This window comes from Calypte anna, chromosome 17 (genome assembly GCF_003957555.1).
Source record: "Calypte anna isolate BGI_N300 chromosome 17, bCalAnn1_v1.p, whole genome shotgun sequence".
Classification (NCBI taxonomy): Eukaryota; Metazoa; Chordata; class Aves; order Apodiformes; family Trochilidae; genus Calypte; species Calypte anna.
Window position 1 is genome coordinate 7430193 of NC_044262.1, and position 27265 is coordinate 7457457.

At 39.7% G+C, this 27265-nt stretch overlaps 1 protein-coding gene and 1 non-coding gene across 7 annotated transcripts; both read left to right on the forward strand.

The window, feature by feature from the left end:
- On the forward strand, nt 1-27145 carry RC3H2 (ring finger and CCCH-type domains 2). 6 transcript variants are annotated; one of them, XR_003988249.1, is made up of 22 exons: nt 1-70; nt 5411-5707; nt 7092-7209; nt 7601-7834; nt 8742-8917; nt 9552-9752; nt 10144-10276; nt 10526-10644; nt 11015-11127; nt 11723-12031; nt 12783-12997; nt 14455-14882; nt 15300-15470; nt 16384-16539; nt 17924-18137; nt 18296-18380; nt 18906-18987; nt 19412-19546; nt 20080-20187; nt 20957-21105; nt 21718-24273; nt 24657-27145. XR_003988249.1 is itself a non-coding variant. In XM_030461016.1 (21 exons), the coding sequence occupies exons 2-21, from the start codon at nt 5477-5479 to the stop codon at nt 21914-21916; spliced, it is 3576 nt and encodes a 1191-aa protein (XP_030316876.1). In that variant the 5' UTR covers nt 1-70; nt 5411-5476; the 3' UTR covers nt 21917-27145. The 6 variants fall into 6 exon arrangements, 4 of the variants coding, with proteins under 4 accessions (XP_030316876.1, XP_030316877.1, XP_030316880.1 ...); XR_003988250.1 differs by having other exon boundaries at nt 24670-27145; XM_030461016.1 differs by having other exon boundaries at nt 21718-27145.
- On the forward strand, nt 9941-10054 carry LOC115599285. The gene has a single exon (XR_003988277.1). It is a non-coding gene; the product is annotated as a small nucleolar RNA SNORD90 (small nucleolar RNA).
- Nucleotides 27146-27265: the final 120 nt, after the last annotated feature.

Genomic DNA, 27265 nt, shown 5'->3' on the forward strand with positions numbered 1-27265 from the left:
TGCCCGCCCCATGGCGTGTGAGAGGCCGGGGCCGCCGCCTGCTCCCGGCCCCGCCGCCCCCGCCTCGCAGGTAGGAGCGGGCTGGGCGGGGGCGGCCGGCGCGAGGGACGCGGTGACCCGGCGGGGCCCCGCCCGCCTCTTCCCTCCCTCCCCCCCTCCCGTCACCTCTTCCTCCTCCGCCTCCCGGCGCCCCGCGGGGTCCCGGCGCTGCGGAAACCGGGCGGGGAGCCGGTCCGGGCCTCGTCCGCCGAGCGCAGCCTGTCAGCGCCCCCGCCCCGCCGGGAACCGTCCGGCGCTACGGCGCTGGGAACGGGGCTGCCGGGCCCCCCCTGCCGCTAGGCCGCTGTGCCGGCCGGGGGACGCGGGGCAGCCATTTGGTGGCGGCTCCGAAATGACGGCGGGAGCCCGGGGCCGGGCGCAGGTGCGCGGCGAGGCCGGAGGCTGCTGACAGCGGCCCGAAGGGGAGGGCGAGGCTGGGGGGGGACCCGGCGGGGCCGCTCCGCGCTCTCTGCGCAAGCACCGGCGATGGGAAGGCGGGGAGGCGGTCGGTTACCCCGCGGGCAGCCCTGCGGGGAGGCCTCGGCACCGAGCAGCCGGTTCGGTGGCGTCCTCCAGTACGGAGGAGAACGGCTCCGGTACCGCGGGCATCGCCGCTGGTGCGGAGCGGTGCGAGGGGTAATGGTGGAGCGGAGCCGTGATGGGGAAGAGGCCCGAGCTGGCGTGTTTGATGTGTTCTAAGCAAAACCAACACAAGCAGAGAAAAAAACCCCAAACCAAACCACAGCTGAGCAGGAAAAGCGGGTCTCGGGGTCTCGGTTCTGTTGATGCTGGAGATGCACTGAGGTTTTTAAGCTTAGGAGTCGGCACAAAGCCCAGAGAAAAGCAGGAGGGGGTTTGGAGGGGTGGGTGCTGAGTTGCAGGTGGGGTGTACAGGGCCATGGAGTGTGGCTGATGAGAGGAGGGGGTGGCCCGAGTTTGGTCAGCCAGGAAAACTTGTGTTGTGGGTCTGTTTCACTTGAGAGAAAACCTAGGATTTTGGTTGGGTTTGATTGTAATTCCTGTAGTGGCTTTTGTGGTCATTCTTCAGTGCCCATTTTATGGGCTGTGTCATAATGTTGAAACAAAAATTGAAAACAGGCCTTCAGATTACCAGAGTGTAAATTTGTGATGGTGGCAGAAAATTTTTTCTCATTTTACATGAGAACCAGCTAGAACAACTGTAAATGTGAATAAAAAACCTTTGGTCTGTGTTAAATATCTGTTGAAATTGTGGAAGTTGGAGCTTGTATTGCAAATATACAAATACTGTGCTGTGAAGCACTGAATTATCAGTTTTTGTATTCAGTCACTTTCCTGAGACATCCTTTCCTTGTTAATGAACTTTTTCTTGTTTCTGCAATGTAAGCAAAGCTTTCCACAAGAAAAGGTTTCTTATTAACTCATGTTCCTGTCTTCTTTGAGGTCACGGCCATTTCTGTCAAAAATACTAAATTTCAACAATTCTGATGTCAGTGCTTGAGATGTCTCAAACTTAAGTTTTAGGCTTGAGCATTGCTCTCTTTTATTTAGAGCTTTGTTGATTTACAGTAGGTAAAGTATTTACAGTATCCAGAGGGTAACAGCTAGCAGCATGTCTGTTAGGTTTTAGGGTACATTTTGTTTGGTAACATTTTGTGTATCCCTTAATGAGAGGAATAGGAGTGTTCTCTCCTTACTGACTGGACAGTCCTAATGAAAGGGAAAAAAAATCCCCATATCCATGAGCATATTAAGCTATTCTGTGCAAACTTAAAAAAGGTTTTCTGATTCTCATGGAACCTTCTGATTTCTTGCCCATGTCTCAGAATTAAAATTGTCTCATTAAAATTATTTGAAAAAAGTGTTAGAATATGGAATTTCTCTTTTGTAAAGTGTATACATGAACCACAGAGGTTATACTTTAAAAAAATAAAGTCATTTTCATTTATTTGCCCTTCAGTTAGTCCTGACAAGTCAATACTGTTTACAGGAGCTGAATTGGTGTCAGGCTTGAGCAAAGACAGTCTCTCCTTTCAGTGACACGTGTGAAACACAAAAAACCCCCACAGTAGGTGTGCTGGATGGGTGGGTAGGTGGATGGGAAACTTAAAATCTTGTAAGGCAACACCAGCACCAGTGGCTGAAGCCTCTTCCTTCTTCTGGGTTTGTGTGAAGTTGTTGAACTCTTGAGAGCATTAACTTCTGGGGTGACAGAGCCAACATCTCCTTCTGGGATTAGGCCTCTAAGCCCTGCATAAAGGTAGATTTTAAGAGAATTGTCATCAGACTTTGTAATGAGCTCATCCGGGCAGTGGTCAGTGCAAGGTGCTGGCTCAGGGTCCTGCTGAGGGGTTCTGTCCTTCCTGTGGTGCTCAGTGAGTGCTGGTGCTGAACTCTGGAGGTCAAGCACCAAATGGTTGATGTTGCTCTTCATGTCTTTAAAGCTTTGCTGAAATTCCTACAAATCTGTGTCATGTCCCAACTTTCCCAGTACTCTTCATTACATCCAAACAAAATGTGGTATCTTTGGGCTGGGTTCCTGTTTGCTGGTGTGTACATCCTGAGAGAGCAGAAAAGTGGCCAGGTAACTGCTGAGGTCTCTGCTGTCCTTTCTGAGAAGTGTGTGGATTTTGACCTTTTTCCAGACACCAGCTTTCATGGAATGGATATGCATTCCAGAGGTGATGTGTCTATGTCAGGGTTACTCAAAAATGGTTCAGGGGTCCTGAGACTCGTGTGTGAGAACAGACTTAATAGAAAACCTTGCTTGGCTTCTGTAGGAAATTGGGATTAAATTATGTTTATCATACCCAAACGTTGTTAAGTTAGTACAATATTTGGATTAATTGTAGAGAATGTCTTGGGAATAGCCAGCTAAAAGCTAATGTGAGATAAGAACTCCTCAATCATACAGCTTCTGGCATTGGTAGATGGTACAGCTGTTTGAGGAAGGTTTTGGGGCTCACTGTTTCTCCCTCCCACCCCACCTGCCAATTTCATCACATATTCTGGTCTAAAGTTTTTGTGAGAAACCCCAGTCATCTGTCATCATTGCTACACCCCATTGCAGCCGTTACTGTGGTGGGGAAATGTTATTGTGTTGGAAACAGAAAATTACCCAATGGCATAGTTTTTATTTATTATGTAATTTCCGAGCTTAGATATTTTGCAGTTTGCCATCTGAGGTATTGCTACCAATAGCAATAGCATAAAACCTGCTGTAAGTCTGCTTTGTCAACATGTTTTAAGTAAAAACTACAAGGTCTTTTCAAATTGCATACCTTGTAAACCAAATGTTTGGGTTGTTTCTGTATCACTCACTTCTTTGGGATTTTTTTTTTTTTTCTTTTTTTGCAGGGATTTTCTGCTTTGAGAGGGAAGAAGAGCCCTGTCTTTGTGTAGACACAGATAACATGTCTGCCACAATGAGCAGATAGACCCAGTGTAATTGTTCTGAGTATATCATCTTTGAAAACAAAACCAGAATGATTTCTAGTTTGCCAGCTTTGTGATGCTCTGCTCCTTGTGTTTGCTCAGTTGAGAGCACTGGGGCAATGGAGAGGGCATCCCACAAATATATTGTTTCTGACAAGGAGCAAGAATTTATTAAACATTTGGCTTATGCTTTCTGTAGATGTTGACATGATAATTGGGAGATGAGAGATTGTTTTCCTAACACACTGGAGTGGGAGAGTGGCAGGGTAGCTGGCACGCTCCAGAGAGTAGGGAGGCTTCCTCTCTGCATGGCTGCTTGGAAGTTTTAGGAGTTGAGCTTTGCCCAGCTGTTTGCTGATTTAATTGGATTTTTGCCTGTCAAAAATCTGAAGGTCAACACATGCTTAGTGGATTCTGTCATTTATGATGATTAAATACTCCGAGACGGATCTTTAAAAATTTGCAGTGCACACTTGAAGAATCTGTTGTGTTTCATTTCTGTGCTGGTCAGGAAAACAACCAGCTAGATTTTAAAAGCTTGTAAATAGAGAGGTGGTTTCCTGCACTCTGAAGTATCTGTGGAAACTGAATGTGGGTGCTGCCTCAGGGCAGAGATTTCTGCATTTGAGATACTGACTGAGCAGTGTGGAAATAGCACCTGGTGATGAGGAGGTGGTCAGTGACCAGCCACACGTTACCAGCTCAGCTCTGGGTCCTGGCATTTCTGAAACTTTTCCCTGGGTGAATCACAGCAGCAGAACATTTCCCAGGGGTGTCTGCTTTGTGCTGTTACCTGTGTCCTGCAGTCAGGTGAAAACCCACCCATAGTGTTCCCAGGTCAGCAGAGTGCTGGTGTTTGGATCTTGACATTTCTGGTGATGCTGGCAAAAAGCTTGAAATGTTTCCTGCAAAGCTTCACACAGCAGTTCTGAACATCTCTTGTCCTGCTGGTGTGGTAGGGAAGCTGAGGCAGCTGTGCTAAAGGAAACAGTGGGATTCTTTATGGAGGAATTAAAAATCTTCCGATGCATGTTGGCTCATTCTTTGGTTTTGGTTTTATTTGTTTTGCTTTTGAATTTTCTTGGCTGAAAGACAGATGTAGCAGTAGCAGATTCAAGAGCATTGCAATTTTTGTCATCCCTGCAAGAGCTTTGGTTGTCCTTTCCTAGATGGTTGGTGAAAATCTGTTTTGTCCAGTGGGTGTGAATATTCTGGCCTATGTTGAAAGTGTTACCTCAGCAGTTTGGTTTTGAAGGGACAGGTTTAACTTTCAGTTTGTTGTATTTTACATTTACTACGGGATTTAATTTTGGGGGAAAGTTGCTGCATAATATTGAAAAGCTCACTGAGATAAGGACATCTTGTACAAGTATCCTGTTATTTAAAGGGCACTGAATGTTCATAGTACTAAATAGGATTTCTAAACAGATGGTCAGAATTAGCATAAAATACATCCACAGATAGAGTATATTCTAGCAATTATTTCCATGGTCTGAGACTTTAGCACTAACTAAACTGTAGCACAGCCAACAATGGAATTGCAGTAACAAATTACAGAACTTGGCTGTGGAGGGGAGATCTCAGCTTCCTCAGAACAATTACCTTTTTTTCCATCGTCAGAGGAGAAAAAAATAATAATGTTAAACATGTAATTAAAACATTTTTGTGTTTGCATTTCTAACAAGCTGCTGGGAGAAGCTTGTTCATAGCCTTGAAGTGAACTGACTGGTCTGTAGGTTGCATGGAAAGCCAGCATCGTGGCACCTTGCAGCAAAGGGTGGGGCAGTTGAGCTCTTGGATGAAGCTGTGGGTTTAAATCTTCATGGCCAAAGTGTGAATGTAAACGGTTTGGATGAACTTCTTTTTGTTGCCTTTTTCAAGGTTGTTTTTTTTTTAATTAAAAATAATTCTAAATAAGTAGAAAGCATGTTTTAAATACTCTGTTATTCACTTCCAGCTGCCAAAACATAGTACAGTGAAATAATGGTCTTCTAGCCTGCTAAACAAGTGTCCAGCTTCCACAATGCCTGTGCAGGCAGCTCAGTGGACAGAATTTCTGTCCTGCCCAATCTGCTACAACGAGTTTGATGAGAATGTGCACAAACCCATCAGCCTAGGTTGCTCTCACACTGTCTGTAAGACCTGCCTGAACAAGCTCCATCGCAAGGCATGTCCCTTCGACCAGACTGCCATCAACACAGACATCGATGTGCTTCCTGTCAACTTTGCACTCCTCCAGTTAGTTGGAGCCCAGGTATGATTTAAGCAGCTCTTTGTTTTGCCACTCCATGTTGTTACCATTTCCATGCCAGTTCCAATATGTGTGCTGATCTTTCTCCCTCATTTTAGCCTAAAAAAATTGTAGGACTTTAACTTTGTAATATATAGGAGCCCATACATACTTTAAAAGCAACTACACCATTTTCAGAATAATTTTCTTCTCATAAAATGAACACATATCCCAGTTGTAAGCTGAATTCTGGTTTTAAAAGGAGAAGGCTTTTGAACTGTGACTGGAGAAAAACACCTATTGGGAAACAGACAATTATCTGTCACAGCTGTCATTAGAAAAGTGAACCTGCAGATTGCACTCCCTCATTGTGCTCTGACAAGGAGTCTCACTTCTGCCTGTCACACGTTTGCAAGTTGCCAGCAGTTTAGCCAACCCACAGAAGGGTGCATGGGTAAATTTTTTAAAAACCTGCAAGATGATGGCTTTTGAGTTGCATTCACAGCCCCTGGCTGATCAGGCCAGGAATGTCCCCACACCACTAGTGGTGGCAAAACAGCCATTATCTAATCAGTACTGCTCCTTCTGAACACCTCTGCTCACCCCACACTGATCCTGCTGTTTTTCATGTTACTCTTGCTGGGTGATGCAGTAAGATGCTTTTTACTTGTTTTTTTAGTGTCTTATCATGTGTCTTGACACGCCTGTTGGTAATAACACTTCAAGATTTGTTTCTCAAGTTCACATGTTCCTCATTTTCTTTATGTCTAAATTTGTGTCAAATCACTCCTTGATCTTAAAACATTAATTTTCTTGGTGTTCTAACTTACTGAAATGTCTTTCAAACAATTGAATGTTTGTGACTGACACTCCTGTTTTTGTTGTCTGACCTTGTTACTCTACTTTTAGCTTTTTTCTACTTTTAGCTTGCTGGTTCCTCTCTTTGAGGATTTCAGCATACCCAAATTATCCTTAAATTATTTTTGAACTTTGCCTGTAATTTTTGCCATGTTTTCTTGCCAGTTAATTTTATCTTAATTTACCTTGTCCTCTCTGTAGAAAATAATGATGATCTTTTGCACTGCTCATCCTCTCCAATCTCGTGATCTTCATTCATCTTTTAATTACCTTCTCATTACATCTTGGCTATCACTTCCTATCCTAATGTGTGGAGCACTAACAAAAATAACCTTTCCTCACCCTGGACCTCATCTGGAGCCCTTTGTGTTGTTCCTTACTATGTTCTCCATGCATTGGGTGGGTCCTGTCTTTTCCTTCTCCAAAAGCAGTGTGCAGCTGCAGTGTTATGTAAGGAGTGGCAGTGGTGGTGGTGCCATCCCAGGCACACCAGGGAGGGCAGCTGGGTACATGTAACTCTCCTCCTTCTCCTCCCCTTCCTTTTTCTTAGGTACCTGATCACCAGACAGTGAAGTTGAGTAATGTTGGAGAGAACAAACATTATGAAGTAGCAAAGAAATGTGTTGAGGATTTGGCACTCTACTTAAAGCCATTAAGTGGAGGGAAGGGTGAGTCTCTTCTGAGCAGTGGAATTTTGATGTAGCTGACTTGTAACAACGTTGTGTTTTCAGCACTGATTTTGGGCTTCAATGGGATAATCCTCTCATTTTTGTAATCCACTTTCCTGTATATCTTTAAAAGCTTATTCACACCTGTGACACTTGATTTTTTTACTTTTAAGTTTGCAAAATATTCTTCATTTAATGTTTCCTGGGGAACAACTACACTAAAGCTGAACTTTCCTCAAAGGGTGAGCTTTGTCAGTTTAAAATTTTAAATCAAACTGCTTTTGATAATGAATTACAAGTCGTAAAATAAGGTACATAGCTTTAGACTTCTTGTTCAGAGAAATCTCTCTGATCAGAAGCAATAATTTTCCTTTTCTCACTTTCTTTGCAGGTGTTGCAAGCTTGAACCAGAGTGCGCTGAGCCGTCCAATGCAAAGGAAGCTTGTGACCCTGGTGAACTGTCAGCTGGTGGAGGAGGAGGGTCGAGTTAGAGCTATGAGGGCAGCTCGGTCACTGGGAGAGAGAACTGTTACAGAACTGATCTTGCAGCACCAAAATCCTCAGCAGCTTTCTGCCAACCTTTGGGCTGCTGTCAGAGCACGAGGATGCCAGTTTCTGGGACCAGGTAAAGTACCTGTAGAATCTGTAACAGAGTATATTTATGTATACATTTCCTTAACACAAAAAAACATTCTTTGTAAATTTCTTTTCTTGCACTGAAGATGTAATAACTTCTGTTTCTCAACGTTTGGCAGGGAGAAAGGAGAAAATAAAAAAATTAGTAATAAAAAAGTAGTAAATAAAAAAAAAGTTAGTAAAATCCACTGATTTAAAGTTTTGGTTGCTTTTTTCACCCCCTTATTAACTGCTCTTCAGAAATATTAGGAAATATTTTAAAAATTCTGACAAGGAAGAGTACATATTTGCATGCTTTCTGCACAGATTTTAATGCTGTGTAACTAACACAGGGTGGTTGTACTGCTGCCTGTAATTGGAATTGGATAGGAGACTGGAGATGCTCTCTTGTTCATACTTTAGCTGTAAATAAATCAGTTGCAGCATGCTATAATTTTGAAATCTGTAATGATCCTGTTCATAATCTTTGATAGAAACAGCAAATTCTTAGTTTATAATGTTGCTAAAGAAAGCACAGAATTGAGAAAGAAATTGCAAGTAGTTTTCTCTTGATTGCAATAACTGCTGATAGCAATGCTGTGCTCTTCCATAGTTATTTTATACAGTTCTGTGGTGTAGCATTGATGAGATGTCCAAAATGACAAAGGCTACAAGGCTGCACAGTAGAAAAAAGGATAAAAAACTGCAGTATTGATGTTTATTACTGACAATTCATTTTAGCTGTCTTATATTTGCTGTAGAGTGCTTCTCAATACTCGAAAACTAGCAAAGTTCTTAATGTTTGCAAAGATTTTTCTTCTGATTAGTGAAATAAAAAGTACTAAGGAATTATGTTCAAGGTGATTCAGATCTGGCATTATGTTTCACTTTCAATGTTTTATTTTTTGTGGGTGAAGCTATGCAAGAGGAGGCACTGAAACTTGTCTTACTGGCACTGGAAGATGGCTCTGCACTCTCAAGAAAAGTTCTGGTACTTTTTGTTGTACAAAGGCTAGAACCAAGATTTCCTCAGGCCTCTAAAACAAGCATTGGTCATGTTGTGCAGCTACTGTATAGAGCATCATGCTTTAAGGTAAAATACCAGTATTTGAAGTTTATTTTAAACTAATGCAGCTCCCAAGAACCCAGCTGAGGGTTAGTAGCTCTCACCTGTAAAATGTTTCAAATATGTAGAAACTCAATTTATGTCTAATGTAGACTATAAGACTTTTATATAGAATTGTTATGAAGTGTAGTTGTGTTTTGATATTTAAAAGTTGATATTTTAAATTCCCTGCAAGAAGTACAATGTGGAATTAGCCAGAACAGATTCTGAAATTACTGCCTTCATTTTTAACTGCTGCCCATCATCTGGAAATTATCTCCCCTGGAAGAGGCATGAAACCTGACTCTGTAGGCACTCCTAGCCTGCTTCATGAAGAAGTGATATGTTTTTATATAATCTAACTGTATCTTCTGTGACTTGAACAACTCTGATCACTTTCCTAGTTGGAAGTAGTGGGGTTGGTAGTTTTGCACCTCTGATCCTGTACAAACCTGAAGAGCTGGCTGCTCTGCTCTAACTGGGTGCATACATGAAAGAAGATTAAGTATATGCTAAACTATACCAAAGCCATACTTTGGTGATTTGTGCTGTGCAACTGGCTTTTTTCTGGTGGATTTGCAGCTTTTTTGTTAAAATAGGAGTCTTTATTACTATTTGATAGGTCACTAAAAGGGATGAAGATTCTTCTCTGATGCAACTTAAAGAAGAGTTCCGGAGTTACGAGGCTTTGCGAAGAGAACACGATGCCCAAATTGTTCACATTGCCATGGAAGCAGGACTTCGAATATCACCAGAACAATGGTCTTCCCTTCTTTATGGGGACCTGGCTCATAAATCACACATGCAATCCATTATTGACAAGGTTTGTCAAAGGGATGATTTTAGTATCTTTGTAAGATTAGATTTGACTAGAAAATGTTACAATAAAAATCTGTGAACCACTTGAGATAACTTCTTGTCTTTGGTCATATCAAGTATTAGTTAAAACTAGAATGCAGGTTTTCTCCCTGCTGTTTTCATATGAAAACATTTTGTTTTCCAGTAGAGTCTAGCTTGGGTTTTTTTGTGTCTTATGATGAAGCTTCATAGGGCAGATTCTGAGCTGAGAAATTAAATTTCTCTCCACTGATAGTCTCTATGCCATCTGAAGACACTTAAGTGTTGTATTTAAGAACCAGATCAATGAAAATCTTTGTAAGATTAGTAGTTCATAGTTATAAGATGCAGCACACTAATACTCACTCTGTTTTCAGCTCCAGTCTCCAGAATCTTTTGCAAAGAGTGTACAAGAATTGACAATTGTCTTGCAGCGCACTGGGGATCCTGCAAACTTAAACAGGCTGAGGCCTCATTTAGAGCTGCTGGCAAACATAGATCCAAATCCAGGTATGCAAATCAAGCTTTTAAATAATTTCTTGCTGTTTTTCTTATCTAGCAAAGTAAATTGTTAAGATGATAACCTCCATTCCTGCTTTCAGAATTCCCAGTGATTAATGTAATATATCTTAGTGCTTCTTCAGGACTCTCTTAGCTCTGTCCTAGAACTTGATGTTTTAAAGTACTTCAAGAATTGCCTCATTTATGCTACTGCTGCAATTAGTGACAGAGTTACAAGCCTGCTTTTAATAATTTTAGATGCAGCATCTCCAACGTGGGAGCAGCTGGAAAATGCAATGGTTGCTGTGAAGACTGTGGTACATGGGCTGGTGGATTTCATTCAGAATTACAGTAGGAAAGGCCATGAAACTCCACAGGTGACTATATTCAGTTGTTACATTATATGTCCTAATGTATATTTATTGAGAGATGTGACTTTGAAAAATACTTATTGATTTGAAATAGGGCATTTTCTGTGAAATAACTGATGATACTGTTATTTACTGCATTCAGGTTTTGAGACTTCACATTTCTTAGTAGGGAATGCAGCAGAGTTTGCTGCAGTGAGATCCATTCAGTGATGTAGTACTTAGCCCATCCACAAGAAGTTTCCTTCATTTTCCAATTAAAGATGTAAAATGTAAAAGCAGATGATGGATGTGTCCATGTGTGTATTAGGCTGATTTTTATGGAAGTGTGTATTAGATTGTAAGCATAATGTCTTGTGTGTTTGTTTTTTCTTTAAAGCCACAACCAAATAGCAAATATAAAACAAGTATGTGCCGAGACCTTCGACAGCAAGGAGGGTGTCCCAGAGGAACCAACTGTACATTTGCTCATTCTCAGGAAGAGCTTGAAAAGTGAGTGTGGGGGAGCTCCTTCTCTTTTCAATTTAAATCCAAGCAATCTCCAGAGAGTTTTGAAAACCATTTCTTTCTGTACATTTATTCTTTCAGAAGGACTTGTGAATCTGTCTACATAAAAGTGAATGTACAGTAAAGCAATATCTGTAACCTAATTTCAGGTTGTTTTGTTTTTTATTTACCCCACGTGAAGTAGAATTTCCTTGCTGGAAATGCAGCTAGGTTCAGTGTCTGCAAAGGTTGGTTGTACTGCCTACAGGAGAGAGAAGGTTGACTACATTTTCATTGATTAAGGAATTAACTGAGTTATTTAAATAGTATGTAACATACACATTCTTGAAGCTCTTTCCCCTCAAATCCATTTTCAAAGAACTACAGAAGTGGATCTTCTAAGAGGAGAGATGATGTTTGTTTACAGGGGAGACACTGATGTTCTATTTAAAGATTGTTAAAAATAATAATCAATTTCAAGTCATGCAACTTTTTAATACCATATTCTTCTCAGTTGCTTCTTTCTGCTAATTTTACAAATAAATTAAGTGGCACAATAAGCATTTTTAAAATCCTCTCTTTTTTGTGTGTTTCTTTATAGATATCGCTTGAGGAACAAAAAAATCAGTGCAACAGTGAGAACATTCCCCCTTCTAAATAAAGTTGGTGTAAACAGCACTGTCTCAACCACAACAGGAAATGTAATTTCTGTCATAGGAAGCCCTGAAGCAACAGGGAAGATGGTGCCAAGTTCTAATGGAATAGCTAATCTAGACAGTGGTGTTCCCCAGCTGATCCCTCGCTGTGCAGACACCTCCTTGAGAGCTTTGGACAACACCAAGAAGGGAGGGAAGACTGGAGCCAATGGCCCCAATGTTTCTGGATCCCCTACAGAATCACTACCTGAAAAGTAGGTAACTTTTTGGTTTTTTTTTTTTTAAAGTAAGATAACTAAGCACAACGTTTTGCTAATAGAAAATGATGGAGTTGGTGCATGGCAAAGAGTAGATACTGGATTTTGGTCTTGGCTTGCAGTCAGTGGAGGTGCTGACTGGCTGTGTAGTTCAAAGTCTTGCACTGAAATACAGATACTGTTGTACAAAGTCTGTGGATTCAAATTGTCAGGGCCAGCTTTGGTTTTTTGAGCTGTGGGATGCTCCCATGCAATATTTATAGGTATAGATAAAAGGTAAATCTCTCCCTTTATTTTTCATTCTGTTGTTCTCAGCCTGGTGTCTTGCTTCAGATTGTGTTATTACATAAACAAAAGCTTGCCCTCAAATTTCCTGAAACCAACAGGGTGCACATAGTGCGTGATCCCTTTTAATAATCATTGAAACCACCTAGTTTTGGGGTTTTCCCTTTAAAATATTTAGATACTTATCCAGGAATTCTTAATGAACTTTCAAAGCCTTTGTGTTTACCAGAAAACACAAGTGGTATGTGAGCTTCTGGGTACATACCAAAACATTGATATCCACTTTTGAGTTCTCTTAAAAGAAAGTCTGAGGTGTAATAGTATCATTTTGGGAATGAAAAAATAAAATTCCAGAGGAAATGGCATGGCCCAAATTTCCACATTACATGGGAGGGTACATGAAGAGGAAACCAATTGAGGTAAGTAAAGATCTGATTAATGATTTCTTGGTAATCCTTTACAGTAAAGTTGGTTCTCCACCCAAGACTCCTGTAAGCCAAGCAGCAGCTACCTCAGCTGGTCCTCCTAATATTGGAACAGAAGTTAGTTCTGTGCCTCCAAAATCCAGCCCGTTTGTTCCCAGAGTACCTGTCTACCCTCCACATTCTGATAATGTTCAATATTTCCAAGATCCCAGGACTCAGCTGTCATATGAAGTTCCACAGTACCCACAGACAGGTAAGTGAGATGAACACTGAATCAAAAATTGTTCTGAACTTTTTCTCTTGATAAGTGTTAATGTTGAGAAGTAATTTTAACTGAGTTTTGTGGGCTTTTTTTTTTTTTTTTTTTTTAAACATCAACTGAATCTTCACTTGATGGAATATTTACCTTGTCCACTGCCAAGCATGGGAAGGACCTGTAGTTTGCTCCCAGTGCTGGTGGTTCTTGTCTTTTTTTTTTTTTTTTTTTTGCTGTATGCTATGTGGCTTGTACCTCAGCATTCAGAAAAACTTGAAACCTCAAGATTTTTCTTCGTTTTCCTTTGTTAGCATTTAATTGCACTTATTTAGGCTTGCTCAGTTCATGCCCTGTTTTGAGGGTATCCATAGGCAGGATTCAGAGGCATAGCATGGTTTTGCTGTGAGACATAAACATCTCCATAGTGGCACAAATGTCTTTGAAAGGTTTCAGTCCTCTTTTTAGGTCACAGAGTGCATGTTTCTGTTCAAGCAAACAATTAGGTGTTGCAGCATCAGGTCATTCACAAGCTCTCAAAATGAAAGGTAGAGATGTTTGGACAGTTTTCTTCAAACTAAGAAAGAATAAGCTAACTGTGAAATGGTTATTTATGGGCTTTTGAAATTATTTGTTTTTGAAGAATGCAGCTTTTTAGTTTAGGGAGAACTATTTCACCTATCTGAAGTGCTTAAGAAGCTGTCATTTTACTTACATAGTTATATATATATATACAGTATATATATATTATATATGTAAGTATATATACTTATATACTGTGGTATATATATATATGCACAGTATATAAGTATATATATATATATAAGAGACAGTAAAATATATATATAAAAAACAGTAAAATATATATTATCTATAATATATAAAATGACAGTATATATATAAGTATATATACTTATATACTGTGGTATATAATAGATTTAATAATTCTAAATTCTAATAATATATATATTCTAATAATATATATATAATATACCACAGTATATAAGTATATATACTTATATATATAAGTATATATATATACAGTGTATATATAATATATATAATAATTCTAAATTCTAATAATATATATATTCTAATAATATATATATAATATACCACAGTATATAAGTATATATACTTATATATATAAGTATATATATATATATATAAGTATATATATATATATACAGTGTATATATATATACCACAGTATATAAGAGCAGTGGCAGAAAAACTGTCTTCCAAATTGGGTCAAGGTGATACAGGGTCAGCACTACATCTGCAAATACAGCTGTCAGGTGTGAAAACAGATTCCACAGAAACGTGATAGGGTCGGTAACAGGTTTGTAAAGTGCAGCTCTTGGATTCTCTGAAGGTACCAACACTATTTACAGTTTTACATGGTGTAACATTCTGGTTCATTTGTGGCTACATAATGCCTTTTTCCTATTTTTCAGGGTATTATCCACCACCTCCAACAGTACCAGCTGGTGTGGCTCCCTGCGTTCCTCGCTTTGTGAGGTCCAGCAACGTTCCAGAGTCCTCCCTCCCACCTGCTTCCGTGCCATATGCTGATCATTACAGCACATTTCCCCCTCGAGATCGACTGAATTCTCCTTACCAACCTCCTCCTCCGCAGCCCTATGGACCAGTTCCTCCTGTCCCTTCTGGAATGTATGCTCCAGTTTATGACAGCAGGCGCATCTGGCGCCCACAGATGTACCCACGGGATGATATTATTAGGAGCAATTCTTTACCTCCCATGGATGTGATGCACTCATCTGTCTATCAGACGTCGTTACGTGAGAGATACAACTCTTTGGATGGGTATTACTCCGTGGCTTGTCAACCTCCAAACGAGCAGAGGACTGTGCCTTTACCAAGGGTAAGTGAGGGGCAGAATGAGAAGCAAGTCTTGGTTCTGAAGGTCATTGCTGAAAATTTGGTAAATAATCAGCATATACCTGTTTATTAGACTGATCAAAACACATGACCTGGACAAAGTTCCTGGTTTGTTTTTAACCTTAATAAAATGGGCTTGTAAAATACATCCCTCTAATCTGTGTTAAGAGCAGATCCCCTCTGCCTCTTTCATTCCCAGGCATCTTGCTCAAATTATTTGCATTTGAGTTGCCCTGTATGGGCCAGGTTCTCCTCCAGACAGCTGTGAAATTCTTCTAGTGGTATCAATGAGAAGTTACAGACTCAAAGGAATTTGAGAATCCCAAGTGTGTCCTATGCAAGAATTTGCCTTCTAATCAGAGCATGATAGGATCTACAGTCCTCTATTTATTATTGCTAGGAGCCTTGTGGTCACTTGAAGACTGGTTATGAGGAGCAGCTCAGACGGAAGCCAGAGCAATGGGCACAGTACCACACACAGAAAACTCCTCTGGTGTCATCAGCCCTTCCTATGGCAACACCATCTCCAACTCCACCTTCTCCTCTCTTCAGTGTAGATTTCGGCACAGAGGTGGGAAGCCAAAGAACTTTTTTATTTTCCCTTCCTGTTTCTGTAAGATGCTATTTAGTAGTTCTAGTAGAGGTTTTCTACCAGCCATCTTTTGTTCACAAAATTGGTTTAATCTTCTAGCAAAAGGAAAACAGTATCTAATAATGAATGCATTCAGTTTTATATTGAGGTGATGCTAAATAGGACTGCTGGGGATAAAAAAAAAGGTGAAGTGATTCAATTTACACTCACTAAAGGAAATGTAATTTTGTTGAAGTAGTTTGTGAACCTCCAGGGTTTTGTATAGGAGAAAACAGAAGTTGTCCATTTAGGACATCCCCTTCCTCACTCCAAATGGCATTACAAGGTGATGAGTAGACTGAGTCAGACTGCAAGTGCCACAGGATACATATCCCTTAAAAGTGACAAAAGGCATTGGTAGAACATTGTGTGCTTATGTGGTAAGTTCTGTAAATGAGAATGGAAACAACAAATAGAAATGGTGTGCTTTAGAATTAAAAACATCTTGTGAAATTTATACGTGTAAATTGCACCAAGAGGTGCATGGAGTTTGAGGACCACTGTGCCTAGTACATTTTGCTGTGGTTTGACAGTCTTGTTGGTGATATCTGAGGTGTTACTGTGATTATTCAGAAAAGGCCTTGTAATGTACTTGAAGTCCCTTTGAGTACATTCAGAATGTAGGGGTTTTTTATCCAGGTGGGAGGGTTCCAAATCTGCAACTGGCTTACACATCAAAGGAAAATGCATGGCTTCCTCTCAATGTAATTACTGTAGGTATTTGTCTGAAGAAGGGGTTAGAAGCCCTTGATTGACTTTTGAGATAATTAAATAGCAGTAAATGTCTTTTCGTATTTTAATGCTGAATTCCCTATTTTTATTATTCACTGCTTATTTATTCCCTTTTCCCTAGTTCTCAGAGAGTGTCAGTGATTTAAGTGGAGCTAAATTTGAGGAAGACCATCTCTCTCACTATTCACCATGGTCTTGTGGCACTATTGGCTCTTGTATCAATGCCATCGACTCCGAGCCCAAGGATGTGATTGCCAATTCAAATGCTGTGTTAATGGTAGGGGTTTCTGCATGTTATCTCATTAGTGTAATGATACTTATGAGCTGCAGTGTCTTCTACTTGGTTAAACAAGGCTCCTTTTTAAGTTGATAGCTTCTATTCTTAGTATCTTGAATTAATTCTGCCCATTTGAAGCTGTTTGGAATATCTCTTTCCAGTTTGGTAAATTGAAAAATGTATTTACTTGAGTGACAGCATGAAGTGCCATGAATATACCTCTCAGATGTCTAAAGAAAAACTATTTTAATAACAAATCTGTGTAAGTCAAATTCATAGCCAAAGTATTTTGAGTAGATGGGTCTGTAAACTGACAAGAATTCATAAATTTTAAATGTGTTCTGTGTACTAGAGTGGGATAAAAATTTCTGGTTTCTTAGTTTTCTCTCTCTTAAGAGGCCTTAATCTAAATATAGTATATATGTGCACATACACCCTTAGGGGTGTGGCATGTGGAGTAGTCTGAGTACATGTTGCAGTACCTGGTGTGGGTGGCTAACACAGGGTCATTGTGGCCAGTTCCCAGGAGGTGTTTCCATTGCAGACATGCCCTGTTTGGCTGAGGTGCAATGGTCCATCCTGTAGGGATGAGTCAGTGGCCTTGTTCAGGATTCTTTCTAAGACTTATGTTGCCATTGTTTCAGAAGATCTTTGCTTTGAAGTTAATCCTGAGAGCAACTTACACTCTCAGAGAAAAACTGAAGTACTGTTGACCCAGGATGATCAGCATGAGCTCAGTTGTGACTGCTTTGTACCCACAGAGAATCTGTAGGAACTGTTTTCCTAAACTGTATATCTTACTTGGTTGGAAGGCACATTCTCCTGTGATAAAAAGTTTAATGCCAACAAATCTGTGAAAACAAAATGCAATTTACTTTTATCACCCAGTTCCCATGAGATTAAAACCAGCTAACTGAAAGAATAGGGAACAAAAAAAAAATATATATAGTATGAATCATAGAATACAGTTTACCTGTGGAGAGTAAAAGATCATGGTTTTTGGAGACTTTCTGCTGTACAAAGTAGCAGTTACCTTTGTGTTCTGTGAAACAAGTGTTACCAGATCCCATCCTGAGCCTTTGTTACTGCCTCAGTCAAATATTGAGCTGGTATTGAAGGACATGAAAGCATACTGGGACTTTTTCTGCCTGGAAACACAAGCCTGGAAAAGCAAAATTATTTCCTCTAGCACTGGCAGTGGCTTTCTCATGGCCAGTTTGCCATTAAAAGGGCAATAGTTAAATCCCAGAGGCCCATTTTGGCTCTCTAGTTGGTAGATCTTCAGCATTGTGTTCAGCAGCAATGAGCAGAAAGTTAATTGCCAGCTGAAGCATCCAAATAACCTCAAATGAGTCTGTATTTCTTCTGTCTCCTAAATATGTAGGATTTGGACAGCGGGGATGTTAAAAGGAGAGTGCATCTATTTGAAACTCAGAGAAGGGCAAAGGAAGAAGATCCTATAATCCCATTTAGTGATGGACCCATCATCTCCAAGTGGGGTGCAATCTCCAGGTCATCCCGCACGGGTTATCACACAACAGATCCTATTCAGGCCACTGCTTCCCAAGGAAGTGCAACTAAACCCATCAGTGTATCAGGTACGAGCTGGGGATTTGTGGAATGAGGTGGTACAAACTGTGAGCATTTCATCCTCTCCGTGCTCACTACAGCAAAGGAAGATGCAAAGAGCTGAAATACCTGGATATCCTACTGTAACAACAGAGAAGATAATGAATGGCATCTTAATTTGTTACAGATTATGTCCCTTATGTCAATGCTGTTGACTCCAGATGGAGTGCCTATGGCTCAGATTCTACTTCATCAGCACGGTATGCAGAACGGTATGGGCTTCTTTCTGTGCTCTGTTAAAAGCATTTTCTGCAGCTTGCTGTTCTGAAATTGTGAAAGGGGGGGTTGGAATCTGGAGCTATTAATAGACATTCTTCATTTTTAAGTAAAAGATATTTTCATGTTGATCTTAAAGCCCTAGAAAAACTAGGTTAAGACTTGTGTAGTCTTTATTGCTTAATGCAGCTAATAATACCCAATTACTAGCAGTATGTCCCTTGAGGGACCTAATGAAAGAGTTGGAGCCAGATACTGCCAAGCTGTCACATCAGAATCTGGGAGCTGGAGTAGTTTCTCTCAGCTTTTCCAGCCACAGCTTACCAATGTGTAAAAATAAAGGTGTTATATTGCCTTATATTGCCTCAGGGTATTGTTTGCCCCAATAAAGGTGAAGAGGGTTATCTTAATCACATAATTTTTGTCCAAAAATCTAACTTTTATAGACTAATGAAGTTTACAGAGCCTTTGATCTAAATGCTTTGGTTTTAATTTCTAGTTTTACCTTCTTTCCCTTCAAGGGACAGGTTCATAGTTACTGATTTGTCTGGTCACAGAAAGCATTCCAGCACTGGAGATCTATTGAGTATTGAATTACAGCAGGTAAGATCAGATACTAGACCATGTGGAGCTTTTTAATTAAAAAAAAAAAAAAAAAAGTTACTTTATTAAAGTGCTAATGAATACAATTTATTTGGTGTAGCCTGCAGAAAATTATACAATTGACAAAATGATCAATAGGGGTTAACTGGACACTGCTACTGCAACTGTTAGTATGATGAGTAAGGACTGCTCATATGAGCTGTTCCACTGACACCAGTAGGGCCATTTTTGGGAGGAAGTGATGGGCCTGATGCATGTCAGCAAATGCAAAACAAAATACATGCTTTGCCTTAAAGGAATACATAGTTAACCATCCAGCAAGAGAACTGGGTTGTCTGGGTTTTTTGTAAGCTGGTTTGTTTTGCTGTTTGACAATACCTGCTTTAAGTGTACTTGCTGGTAACTGATACCTTTCTTTCCACAGGCCAAAAGTAACTCATTATTACTGCAGAGAGAGGCAAATGCATTAGCCATGCAGCAGAAGTGGAATTCTCTAGATGAAGGCAGTCGTCTTACCTTAAATCTTTTAAGCAAGGAAATTGATTTGAGGAATGGTGAGGTAAAGAGAAGGGTAATTGGGATGAAAAAAAAAATCTGTGAGGGCTTTTGTATATATATAAGTGTGTGTGTTTTAACTAAGAGTTAAAACTCTTAGTTTTAATGTTCCTCAATATTTATAACACATCAAGTCATTGTTGTTGCATCCATTTGTTTCCTGCGGATCAGGGAGGTGCCCTTGCTGTGCTCCTGCTCCAGTTATCCATTTACAGTATGAGCAGAATATACAGTCCATTTTCATGCAATCTGTACTTTTTGTTCTACTCATACATGTTACAAGTCTAAACATTCTGCCCATAGACTGCACAGAAATTTCTCCTTTGGTATTCATTTTATCTGTTTAAGTACTCAGTGTGATCAGGTGTCCTGTGTTGTCTGTGCTCCAAGTTCTATTTATGTCTTTTTAGCTCTTCTGTATTGTAGAAATGTTGTGTCCTAGAAATGCATCTTCTGTTTTCACTTCAATACTGTGGAGTTGTGTGAGCAGTGAGAAGTCACCTTGGTGTTTACAGAACATCTCAACTCTCCTTTCAGAGTGATTTTACTGAAGACTGTGCAGACACAAAGCCAGATCGAGACATTGAGTTGGAGCTGTCAGCCCTTGATACAGATGAACCTGATGGCCAAGGTGAACAAATAGAAGTAAGTACAAAAATCTGTGAGTTCAAAGAGTTCACTGAGGCCTTTTGTTAGTTATTATAAAGCTTCTAAAATTCCTTTGTAAAATAGATTATTATGTTGGTAGCAAAACCTTTTTGTTCTTTTGTAGTGATCAATCATTGCATTATCAAACGTTTGCTGTATTTTAACACTAGGGGGGGTCTCACACTTCTCAGTGCAGATACCTGGTGGTTAATGTTGCTGAAGTTAAGAACAGCTCAGTGGTTTTGTCATAACTTTTGCCTTTTTGTTCTTTATCTTTGGATAGCATTAGTAAAAACAGGGAGTCTGTGCCTTTCCTGTTCCTCTCCAGTGTTGAAACTGTAGTTAGGAATGTATTACATTGACATTCACATCAAATAATTTTATTTAAACTTTGTGCTCATCTGGTTCTAAAAGTAGTTTGAGCTACAGTAATCCTTTATTTTTGCTACTACTTCACTCTTTGTAATTCTGTGCAGCTTTTTCTATGCTGTTTCCTCCTTTTGCTGTGCAGTCATAAAACATAGTGTTTGTTTCCAGCATTAGGATCAGCTGTCCTTTTCTTAAAAGCGTTGTACACTTAAATCAAGATTCCTATCTGGAACATATTCCATGGTACATTCCAGTGCTGATGTACAGTACCAGCTACAGCTTTGGTTTGCTCTGCTGGTGGTACTGTAGTAGGAATCATGAATTGCCTTTGCATGGATGGAAGAACCTTTATCTTCAGCTGTTTTTATTGATGGACATTTCACCTTTTCTGCTGTAGGAGATTCTGGATATACAGCTAGGTATTAGTTCTCAAGATGATCAGATGCTCAATGGAACAACTGTAGAGAACGGGCATCCACTGAAGCAGCACCAGAAAGAATCTGTGGAACAGAAGAGACAAAGTTTAGGTGAAGACCTTGTGATTCTGTGAGTGTTAGACAAAACAGCAGTGCCTGCCAGTATTAGAGAAACAGCAGCATCAGAATAGCTGAAGCATGATTGTTTAAGGATGAACTACATACCTGCTCAGACTTGGATTAGACATCTGCATTGTGTGAACGTGGTGAAGTGAGAAGAACCTGTTAAGACATAGAATTAGGTCACAGATCTAAAAGTCACAGGATGGTACCAGTGTTTGTATGTGTTGTTGTAACTGTATATACTGAAACATGTCACAGCTGTTAAAAATACCTTTCACATTCAGTAAGCAAAAAATGCAAAAGTATTTTTATAGTTACAGAAATTAAGATAAACTTGGGAAGGCTAAATGTCATACTGTTTGCACAGATCTCCATAGAGAGGTGGTTTTTAAAATACACTATTTTAGGTTTATATGTTCTGTAGTCTTTAATGTGTAATGCAGCCCTGGAAGATGAGGCAGACTGCATTTAACATCCTGAGCGTACCGTTCCGTAGTAAGATGTTTAGCCTGTTGCTAAAAATGAGTTTATGTCAGTATTTATTTAATGCACACAATTCAGTTCCGGATACTTGTGCATGTACTTGTTTAATATTTGTGTAACTTATTTTTCTCCTCAGGGAGGAGCAGAAAACAATCCTGCCCGTAACTTCTTGCTTCAGTCAGCCGATCACAACATCTGTTAGCAATGCAAGCTGCCTGCCCATCAGCACAGCAGGCAGTGCTGGCAGCCTCATTTTGAAAACAGCTCACATTATGTCTGAGGATAAAAATGACTTTTTAAAGCCTGTTGCAAATGGCAGGATGGTTAACAGCTGAAAGGCATTCATCTTTCCAGCTTGTGACCACACCATGGAAGCATTTACACTAGCTTTTTATATATATAATATATATTATATAATGTATATTTTTTTTAAAAAAAATAATATTGGGGTCATGCATTTCCTGTGGACTCTTTGATACTTCAAAGCCCCTCTCGCATTAGCATTCTGAAGAAAAAAAAAAAAACTTACTAGGGTAAGGCGTTCACTTTCCACAGATGAATGGAATTTGGACATTGTTTTACTTAAGCTTCAAGCAGCTTTTTATGAGTTTGTAGCAATCCGGTGCGGTATCTGAGCCATTCTTGTTTAAAATGGCTTCTGTAGAAAACTAACAACTCAGTTATTTAAACTAGCAGGATCCTACGATGATACATCTAGTGAAAGGAAGACTAACTTATTTGTCTGTATTTTGTTTCAAGAGAGAAGAACTCGTGTCTTGTTGCAGCTGCTTTTTCTTTAGTTGTGGAACTTTGCATGGAGTTTTGTTTCCTGTTTGAAGGCTGAGGGGTGGAGATTTGGACTTGAGACTTTTACAGGGTTAACACACCATTAGCTTTGCACTGCTACGTTATTTGCAGGTCTGTGGTGCAGTGCTTTGCTGCAGCTTTTTGTTTCCATTCCTCCCCCCATCCTCCCCCCCAGTTTCTGCTTTAGTACTGTAGATACACATACACAGGCTACTTGTCCAAGTGATGTTATCAGAAGTAAACCAAGTGCCTAAGTCCTCCAGCTAGTGTTCTGGGTATTGAGTTCCCCAAGTTATAGATGAAACAGTTTTCAACCATTTTGAGAGGTTATGCACTAATGTAACAGCAGTTTTGGTTTTTCTCATATTTTGTTTTCTTTAATTAATAGTTCTCAACTTGGAGGTTATAGAATCCAGATGACTTGGCAAAAAGCATCAGGTGCTCTTGGCTTTTCTTTGAAAACCCTGTACGTAGTGTTTGCACTGACTAACAAGATGGTATTGCTGGTTTTTGTACTGTTTTGTTTTTAATTTAAACTAAATATTGGGAATTTATGGCGGTTATATTACATTTGTTAAATGTTGTTAATCATAATTTTGTATTCAGGTTTAATTTTTGCTTGTTCAGTGGCAACTTATTTTCAAAGACCCTGAAAATACAGTAATATAGCATTATCTGACCTTCAGAGTACTGAATAGTGTATGAATTTATGCCCTGCTAAGATGTGACTGAGAATCATAATAGACATGTCAACTGAAAAATGGTTTTCATGAATGCACATGAACTAGAGCCCTGGGCATACTTTTTTTGAAAAGCTTAAAAATCCACTCTCTTTGGAAAGAAAGCAGGACTCTCCCTCTTGATGATTACTATCTTCTTGTTTGTCCTCTTATTTTTCTTTGTGACAAGTTTTACATTTTTTTTTTATGTTTTTATTAACTTCTGTGAAGTTGTTTACTCTGAAAATTGTACTGGAATATTTTAAGCCAAGCTGATCTTTCACCAGGTGTACTGCATGTAAGGGCTTTTCCTGCTAGCAAAATGCTTAAAAGAGGATCATGTTACTGGTCGTCTGAGTTGTTATTTTACAAAATCACAGCTATGTGGTCGGGTAAGATTTTGATAACTGTTTTGTGCACGCTTCTGGGGGGTGGGGGTTGGCATTTCCCTGAGGGTTACTGATTAGACTAAGTAAATATTGGTGTTTGATATCTCTCCTAATGAACCTGTCCATGAAATAATTATGTTGTAAATATACCTGGAAATCCAAGGGTTAGTTTTGATATCCTGGTGTCAGTATGGAAGATCTTACACATCTATTTAATACTCAAATGTAAAGGAATGTATGTAGAAAAACAGTCAAGTAGTCTTTCTTAGTTTCCTTTGGCTGTTGCTGTACCTTCCTGTAGCCAGTGCCACCTCCCTCGTAGCTAGGATTACTCTGATGCTTTGTTTCACTTGCAACTCGAAGTGAATGGATACAAAAACCAGACCACCTTTGTCACCTTAACTTATTTCCTATTGATGTTAAATTTAACGTAGAATGTTAGACATAAATATGATTGTTGTATATTTTATACCAAGACCATTCTGTAAATATAAATTTATATTACTTTTGAAATGCTTCTGAGATACTATTATTTGCTGTACAATGTAATTCCAAAACAGATATGCAAACAAGTATGTCTCTTTCATGGATATTTAAACAGTGAGATCTTCCATGTTGAAGGTGATGTAATTTTTTTAAAAGATTTTTAAATTTTAAATTGCTATTTTGTTACAAAAATAGAGAAAATATAAAGGTTTGAGAAGTCCTTATTTGCCCTCAGGGAAAGAGCCCTCTGTGCACCAGAACTCCACAGAACATCTTCAGCATGATCTGAGGGTGAATATATACTACATAAATTGATTGTGTATTTACCTTAACTTTTTAATTTTAAAATTGCAATTTTAAAAACTTGGTTGTGCTGTGCTAGAGGGGGATTGGGATAAGCTGCTTACACACATTTGCCTGTTTGTCCAGTGAAATTACATAAGCCTGACGTATTCCTGCCAACCAAATTGGCATGTTTAAGAACAAATGTATCTATATATTCTGGTCTGCAGCAGGAGGTCCCATGATAGAGCAGTTCTCTAGGATGACTTCATACACTTCATATGGAAAGTTGGTTCTTAACTGAGGCTAGGGTTTGTTTTTTTTTTAGTTGAATATTTAGTACACAGAATGGCAGGCAAAAGAATTATCTGGAGATTTTAACATCATGACAGCTTTGTCTTACAGTTTTTAACACTGTGGGTTTTGCCATGGAATATGCCCTCCAGTGCCCTGACAAGGAGAAGCTACAGGTTGGAACCTAGCTCTGACTTCCTTCTTTGGTGAAGTTTCAGCCCTTGACCCTATACAAACAAGTATGTATTCATTTGACTAGTTGCAAATCAGGTGCCTTTGGGCTAGGGAAGGGCTTATTTTCTGACACTGAGATACAGTGACTAATCTTTGTGTGTTAATAGCAGTGACTCCCATTTGAGTTTTGGCCTAACTTAACCTGTGCTGTCAGAAAAAAAAAAAAAGGCCCATAGCAGTTTGAGGGAGATCGGCTCTTTTGCTTTGCTTGGACAAGCATTTTGGGTTGTTTTGTTGGGGGTTTTGGTGTTTGGTTTGTTTGTTTTGGTTGTTTTTTTTTTTCCCCCAGTAGGGGTACAGCAGGGATTTCACATGCAAGAGATACAGGAATTACTAGTGTCTAAGTTAATTGTGTTGCCTCACTACCTGGATTCATTCCGTGGTTTGCCTCATTTCCCACATAGGTCTTAATAGAGGCTAATGCTTGTGCTGGGAGAAAGTAATTATCTGTACATTCTTAACATGTAGCAGGGAGATTGCCCTGCTACTGATATTTTGTTCCTGTAAACAGGTGACAAGAAATGAATCTTAGTGTTTATGCAGATTTTGCATTGTAGAATGTATACTAGACCCTTCAAAGGAAAGGTTAGACTCTTTGCAAAGCAAACTGGCTTTGGTTCTTGGTAGTCTAGTACAGGGACACTGAAGTTTGACATTTGATTTAGGAAAAACAAAAGTTTTGTATGCAGCTGGTTTACGTTAAATAAGCTCTTTAATTGCTTTTTGTAGCAGTCTGATTTGGAAGGTTTTTAGTGCTTTGAGAACACAATTGGAATTTTAATTTATCCTGTACTCAAGAGCTGAATGCTGTTCTTGTCTAATGGTGCACTAGGCTGGATGAGGTACAAAATAATGCACAGTGGTCAGAAACAGCTGAGGAAAGAATGCTTAAAATAACTTGATCTAAACTCAGAATTGTTCCAAACATTGTTTATCTTTGCTTTTTTTAAAGCACAAGTTGTCAAGTTGAACTTGTTGCTGTACATAAACACTGTGTGCCAGCAGCTTCTTAATCATATTTGTGAACAGACTTTTCATTATTATTAGACTGTTGTTAAAGGAAGATGTTGAATTTGAGAGTGTAACACAATGAGAAATGATCGGATTATCAGTAGTATGTAAAAGTCCATTTTTTAATGTTGTAGTTTAATCCCTTTCTTAGGAAATTCCCTCTCATTGAGGGACCTCTTCTGCAAGCAGAACACAAGAAATGTGCTTTTTTTAAATGACCCAATTTTCCAGTATAAATGAGCAGCTGACTTTGGCAGTAGTCATTGCCGTGTCTCTCTTTGCTGGCAAGGGAACACTACAAAGGAAAAAAAACTCTCAGTGATGAAATGAAACACAAATCTGAATAACCAAAACGACCAACACCCAAACATAATACTACACCCTGTTATTTAAGGATGCTTGTGGAAGCTTTTAATCACTCAATTTTGCTGTAAAAGCTAAAATAAAACCGAGCCTGGCTGCATTTATTACTGCCAAAAGCCAAGGTCATTTGCACATAGCCCATCGATTTATCCAGAGTAGATCTCAGTTAATCCAAGGCATGGGAATGCATGCGTTTTCTTAGCTGGGCAAACAAGTACATTATACGGTAGTTGTGATACAACACACGTGGCTTTTATTTGTACTGCACATACCCACTGTACAGCCACTCAGAAGTATTGTGGTTAGCTTGCAGCATCTGCTGTCCGCATTTAATACTGTTTACTGCGTATTCTTTTCCCTGGAAGTTTTAAAGAAAATATTTTTTTTTCTTGTTGCATTGATTACATTTTATAAATTTGCTTAGCTGGAAAGTTTGGGAAAAGAGGCCTGTTTGTCAATTGTACAACCGATTGTGAAGCTCTAGTGTGAATATTTTTACGTCTGTATTAGACATTTTCTTTGCAAATCTATTGTTCGATTGAAATGTAAATGAAATAAAAGATGGTGTACACCCATCATGTATAAAGCAGGCACCATCGCTACGATGGATTTAATGCTCATTTTTATGGCGCATTCTCAGCTTCTATTTAAAACTATAATTTAAAGAGGGGGGTGGGGGGGAAATAAATCTGTAAAATGAAATGGGGATATATGGGGGGGGAGTAAATTCTATTCCGTTTATCGGGGTTCGAGTTCCCACTGGTCGTTTCCCGTGTGTAGAGTTAGGGGCCCGGCGGGCGGTGCCGTGTGTGTTCGCTGTAGCACTGGGGTGACGAGGCTGTAGCTTTGGCTGGTCACGGGTTAGAGCATCCTGGGGTTGTTAATTTTTTTTCAGTGTGTTGAGAGACGTGATGGCAGAAGTTTGCAGTATTGAGATGTATTTGCATGCACCAATAAAAACTCTTTGTCCACCTGAAAATCGCCTCCGTGCCTTGGGGCGGGCGCTGCCATTCCCGGGGATGAGGTGGGGGGGGGGGGGGGAGGGGGATGTGTATGGGATGGGGGGAAGCTCCGCTCGGTTCCTCCCCGCCGCTGGGAA